The 6,482-nt window shown below is 34.1% G+C and overlaps 1 protein-coding gene across 1 annotated transcript; it reads right to left on the reverse strand.

The window, feature by feature from the left end:
- Positions 1 to 203: 203 nt before the first annotated feature.
- LOC137398202 (tetratricopeptide repeat protein 28-like) lies at positions 204 to 4,934 on the reverse strand. Its single transcript, XM_068084308.1, has 3 exons — positions 4,907 to 4,934; positions 2,296 to 3,963; positions 204 to 361 (listed from the first exon to the last, which is right to left on the reverse strand). The coding sequence occupies exons 1-3, from the start codon at positions 4,932 to 4,934 to the stop codon at positions 204 to 206; spliced, it is 1,854 nt and encodes a 617-aa protein (XP_067940409.1).
- Between the last annotated feature and the right edge of the window lie 1,548 nt (positions 4,935 to 6,482).

The raw sequence follows: 6,482 nt of genomic DNA on the forward strand, positions 1-6,482 counted from the left end.
TTAATTTTTTGCAAGTCGATTTAAAATAAAAAATTTATACACTTTTATTTATGATATTGTATAAGTGTAGCCTATTATGTTTTTATGATACAGGTAAATACGAATAAACATGTTTCAAGTTAATTCTTCATATATATGTTTCTCTAGCTATGGTACTTTTGGAAGCATTTGACCTTGCAAAGGCCTACACTGCAGTCTTGACATCATGTGCTTATTCTTGTTCCCATCCAACCTCCATCATCAAAACTGTCAAAATTGTTACTAGCTTCTTCACCACTTTCACTCTCAGATTCTGATGCAAAATCGTCCCTGTCACAATCTGAACCAGATTCACTGTCACCATTAGTTCTGGCTACTAACTCTAAGAAGTTATCACAATCAGCTTATATCGTCCTATTACTGCTAGTACTAACACTACTACTTCTTGCAACATTAGAGAGGCGTGAGTAACTTTGTTTGGAGGTTGCCATGACAGTAAAAGAAAATTCTTGCACTCTGGAGAAACATTCAGAAAGCAGAAACAAATGCAAAAACAAGCTACAAACAAAATGCCAAATTTTATTTACAGAAGTTTTTTTTCTGAATTTTTGTTTGTTTTGTATTGCAAAAACGATCGCTTTTTTACTAAATGATTTATTTTTGGTTGCTAATAGAGACCAATCTATTGTACTTAACTATTGGTAAAAAAATTAAAACAAAAGCAGCAATAAGCAACCCGGAAATAAATTTATAAAAACCGATCTTGTGGCAACATAATAGTTGCTCTACCCATTATCGTCCTTATGCCTATCACTATGCCTGCAGAAGGGCTAAACATCTGTCCATATACTGTTTTAAGTTTAGCATTGAAATGCGTCTTTGCATTGCTTTTTATAGTCTTTTGATGTCTAAACATTCTAACATGACATAACCTTGCTGTTTCGCAGTTTCATCATAAGACATTCATTGGTTCACTCTTTGCTGAATTTACGATTTTCTTCACCCACTGAATGCCTTGATTTCTTTGTTGCACTTGCCATTGCTGCACCTGAAAATTCACTGCCACAGAGTTGCTAGATATTTTGTTGTGAAAAGGAACTGTTGGAGGGGATTACCCAAGCAAAAAAGGGCTTTTATTTTTCTGCAGGAAAAGCACAGTGATAGCCTATTATGCTGCATTATTTCATGAAAGTGAGAAGCAACCTCTATATAATGCCAGACTGACAATCTATTTTTGCAGTATTCAGATTAAAAAATACATTCCATTTGTTCCCTTTAGCCAGCAACAAAAAGGTCACATTGAAGCATCAGAAAGGCGGCAGTGATCTAAAGGCAGCACGTTGCCCATGCCTGTAATAGATTAATAATCAAGTCTACATGCTCTAATATTTCTTCTCATAACCAGGAGACATATAGCCTCTGGTACTGAACTACATACAAAGTAATGTGTGAGTCATATATGCTGCTAGTTTATGACCTCTATCACTTGTTATTTCTTTATATTTAGCTCTGTACTCTTAAGCTGAGGTCACACATAAACTGAACCAAACCTTGCCAAGTGGGCATAGCTCAATCATGACAATCAAGGTTCTGTACAGTGCAAGCAGAATGATCACAACTGAACTCAACAATGTCTGGTCTGGTGTGCTAACATTTTCTGATTAGTTAAGCTATTTCAGCACATAATGTTAGCATGTGCTGCTAACATTATGAATCCAATGTAAAAACTATCAGGGAAAGATCAGGGAGATATATTTACCAAACATTTGATATCATACAAATCATGTAGAAATTATGAGAAAGTTAAAAGTTCAACACTGTTATGTTAATATATCACTTGATATTGAGATTGATAAGGAATATAAAGTGGCGAGTATTACTAATTTTTCAAGTTAAATAAATCGTTATAATATATCTTCATTTTAGTTTTATAGATGACCCAAAAAGAGGATGCCAGTGTTGTATAAAAGTATATTAAATATGAGTGCGACATCAACTTTTATCATTAAGTTTTGGTTGCACAATATGAATAATAGTAATATCGCATCTGAATTTAATAAACAATTACAAAAGTACCATAAAATATATAAACCCTGCTATAAGTATTGCATGTCATCTTTGCATGTTTTTATAATTACATGAATGTACAAGCATGTCTGGCCTGAATATTTTGCTGAGTGTTTTCGATATTTTTCATGACATATTTTATGTAAGGATGGGTAGAGCTTTTGCCATACATAATTTGCAACATATCTAAAGACTTGGTGTGATATTCTAATGCTGCTCTATAGTCACCCAGGGAGTAATATGCATTACCAACATTATTGTAGCTGCTAGCAATATCAGAATGAGTAGCAGTTTCTTCATACACAGCTTTCCTCATATCCAAAGATTTGGTGTAATATTCTAATGCTGCTCTATAATCACCCAAGAAGTAATATGCATTACCAACATTATCGTAGCTGCCAACAATATCAGGATGAGAAGAAAATTCTCCATAGACAGCTTTTTTCGTATCTAAAGACTTGGTGTAATATTCTAATGCTGCTTTATAGTCACCCATCGAGCGACATGCATTTCCAATGCCTTGGTAGCTTTGAGCAATATCAGAATGAGTAGCAGTTTCTCCATACACAGCTTTTCTCATATCCAAAGATTTGGTGTAATATTCTAATGCTGCTCTATAATCACCCAGAGAGTCATATGCATTACCAACATTATTGTAGCCGCCAGCAATACTAGAATGAGTAGAAGTTTCTCCATACACAGCTTTCATCATATCCAAATACTTTGTGTAATAATCTAACGCTGTTCTATAGTCACCCAGTGAGTGATGTGCATTACCAATATTATTGTAGCTGTCAGCAATATCAGAATTAATAGTTGTTTCTCCATACACAGCTTTTTTCATATCCAAAGACTTGGTGTGGTATTCTAATGCTATTCTATAGTAACCCAGAGAGTCATATGCATTACCAACATTATTGTAGCTGCCAGCAATACCAGAATGGCAAACAGTTTCTCCATACACAGCTTTCATCATATCCAAAGACTTGATGTAATAATCTAATGCTTTTCTAAAGTCACCCAGTGAGTTATATGCATTACCAACATTATTGTAGCTGTCAGCAATATCAGAATGAGTAGCTGTTTCTCCATATACAACTTTCTTCATATCCAAAGACTTGGTGTGGTATTTTAATGCTGATTTATAGTCACCCAGTGAGTCATATGCATTACCAACATTATAGTAGCTGGCAGCAATATCAGCATGAGTAGCTGTTTCTCCATATACGGCTTTCCACATATCCAAAGACTTGGTGTGATACTTCAATGATTTTTTATACTCACCCAGGGAGTTATATGCACTACCAACATTATTGTAGCTGCGAGCAATATCAGAATGAGTAGCAGTTTTTCCATACCCAGCTTTCCTCATATCCGTAGACATAGAGTGATATTCTAATGCTGCTCTGTAGTCACCCAGTGAGGCGTATGGATTACCAACATTATTGTGATTGCAAGCAATATCAGAATGGGAAGTAGTTTCTCTATACACAGTTTTCTTCATATCCAAAGACTTGGTGTAATATTTTAATGCTGATCTATAGTCACCCAGTGAGTTATATGCATCCCCAACATTATTGTAGCTGTCAGCAATATCAGAATGAGTAACAGTTTCTCCATACACAGCCTTCCACATATTCAAAGATTTTGTGTGATACTTCAATGCTTTTCTATAATCACCCAGGGAGTTATATGCACTACCAACATTATTGTAGCTGCGAGCAATATCAGAATGAGTAGCAGTTTTTCCATACACGGCATTCCTCATATCCATAGACTTAGTGTGATATTCTAATGCTTTCCTATAGTCACCCAAGGAGTTATATGCACTACCAACATTATCGTAGCAGCCAGTAATATCAAAATGAGTTGCAGTTTCTCGATGCACAGATTTCCAAATATTGAAGGTCAAAAATTCTAAAGCAGACTTATACTCACTTAATCACAAATAAACCAGTTCCATATTTGAGTATGCTGTAGATATATCTCTGTGATCAGTCTCAGCATCTAAGTCACACATTATAATCTTTAATGCAGGGACATTGTCTTTGGCCTAAAATATCACTCAATCATATTAGGGTAATAATACATCATCATCTGTCATGTAATCTACCAGGTTTCACCAATCACACAGCTAGTATATAACATTCTATTAAAAGGCACCCTCGGAGAGACCCCCATCTATATATAGTGTTACAAACTTGAACAAGTCATATTCTGGTGTAGTTTTTCAAGACAAATCCAATGGTATGGTTTGTTTACCAGACATAGGGTTCTCATTTTATGAATCGGAATGTAGTTTCGAAGTCATGCTTCTCATGCAAAACATCTTGATGAAAGTCTCAGTGTATCTTCCTTAAATGTGGTTATTATAGTGTCAAAAAGTGTGTATCATGACGATATGGAAGCAGGTTTTTCAATTATGATTTTTATTCAGGTAAAAAGAGACAAAAAGTCATATATGCGAAATCAGGTTGGAGTTTGGATCATGGGTAGGACCCCGTACACAGAGAAAAAAATTCTGAGACCATAAATACATTAGTTAGGTTTCAAGGATTAGCCATACAAAATTTCAAGTCGATATCTTTAAAATTGACAAAATGACAGCGTTTTAAAGATTGAAAACACTGACAAAAAGCAAATAATGAGAAAAGTTGCCTAAAGTTTGGGAATAGAAAACGGATGATTTCTTTACAGTTATGGGCAGATGGATTGTCTCATACCCTTTTAAAACCCTCCACCTGAATATGTATTATTAAAACCCTCCACTTGAATATGTATTATCATCTGGTGCAGCTGACCTTCTGTTTGCCTTCTTAGCAGCAATTACTACAGGTTCGGCTGCCTTGTTTTTACATACCCCCGGCAGCGATCAATATCTCGGGCATATTGTCTCTAGAAGTGGCCAACATTCAGTCCAAGTTATAAGTGTTTTAAAGTGGTTTGACATACTTTTTAGTGGCAGCAATGGAAAGAGCACACTTGAATTATATAGGAAACATGTTTTTCTTGAAAATGTTTTTGAAAAAAAATATTATTTTGAGGGTGCCTTCTAACCTTAAGGATAATGACTACACAAAGAAAATAACACAAAACAAACACAAAATGACTCTAATAGTGGGTGAGCCAAAGAATGTTTTTGCTCATTGAAGAAAACTTTATGTCCCATATACCAGAAAAGCTGAGAGTTTGCTAATTTTGAATCTGCAAGTATTTTTTCTGTTCCAGTGGCGTATAAAACGCTACAGGGGCATAAACGGGGTAAAAAGGGATTTGTATGCTTTTCACTGTAGCGGATATCAAAATGTTAGCATATTTACCTTAATAATTGTTGATTCAAATCTCCTCTTTTTTATATCTTATGCTGAAAATATTGTCGGCTTGAAATGCTCAAATTTTCAATTTTATATCACTGTATGATCAAAGGTTTTTCAGCAATATTCATATTTTGTAATGTAATGTGAATTTTATTGCAAGTCAACCTTCAAGAATTTTGGTAATACAAAGCCGACAATATTTTCATCATAACATGTGAAAAAGAGAAAATTCGAATCAACAGTTATTAAGGTAAGTATGCTAACACTTTGATATTTGCTACAGTGAAAAAGCATACAAACCTCCTTTTACACCGTTTAAGCGTTTTTACGCCATTGATACAAAAAAATACTTGCAAATTCCAAATCAGTGAACTTTCAGCTTTTCTGGTATATGGGGCATAAAGTTCTCTTCAATGAGAAAAAACATACTTTGGCTCACCCACTATTAGAGTCATTTTGTGTTTGCTTTGTGTTATTTTCTGTGTGTAGTCATTATCCTTAAAATACCTTTAACTGTTGTTTCGCATCAACAATTGAAAAGTGTTTTTACTTCAAGATTCAAGTGATTAGATAAAAAGTACTAGTAATAACTTGAAGATGAATTCCCTCAAAAAACTTTGGTAAATTTAATCAAAAAGTATCATTAGTTTTGTTATCATTTGAGATTGCTGTTATTGTTTGTGGTCTGATTGCTGACATGTTGAAAATTGAAATGAATACAATTTGATAGCCTCTATACAGTGCTCTCTGAAAATTCGATTTTGATCTGACCCAGGGTTGGCATTGTATGGTGTAAAGATCGCATGTATGGGTATAAAAAGCATATTAATTATGTAATGCAAACATCCCCTGGTGAAAATCATCAAGATTTGTACAAGTGTTGTACATATTAAAAATTTGTAACAAAATAGTATGTTAACTTTAGTAACTATAGTTACCTACAGAAACTTTATTGCATTTAGTATAGTTGGTGGTTATGATCTGCAATAAAATTTAACATTAGAATATACCATGTTCAATACATACTGTAAAGAGTTCTTACCTTCAAGACAGATGTACATATAATACCAACTTTGAATTCATCTTAAATAGGTTTAGTTTACCAAACACAAACACTTA

This window comes from Watersipora subatra, chromosome 6 (assembly GCF_963576615.1).
Source record: "Watersipora subatra chromosome 6, tzWatSuba1.1, whole genome shotgun sequence".
NCBI lineage: Eukaryota > Metazoa > Bryozoa > Gymnolaemata > Cheilostomatida > Watersiporidae > Watersipora > Watersipora subatra.

Bases quoted from the DNA above. Each gene is read 5' to 3' on its own strand.
- LOC137398202 (XM_068084308.1), bottom strand. From the start codon at position 4,934: ATGCCCGAGATATTGATCGCTGCCGGGG. The intron at 3,964-4,906 runs GTATGTAAAAAC...AGTCTGCTTTAG, and splicing joins GATATTGATCGCTGCCGGGG to AATTTTTGACCTTCAATATT. The intron at 362-2,295 runs GTAATGCATATT...ATAACTTCTTAG, and splicing joins TAGCAGCTACAATAATGTTG to AGTTAGTAGCCAGAACTAAT.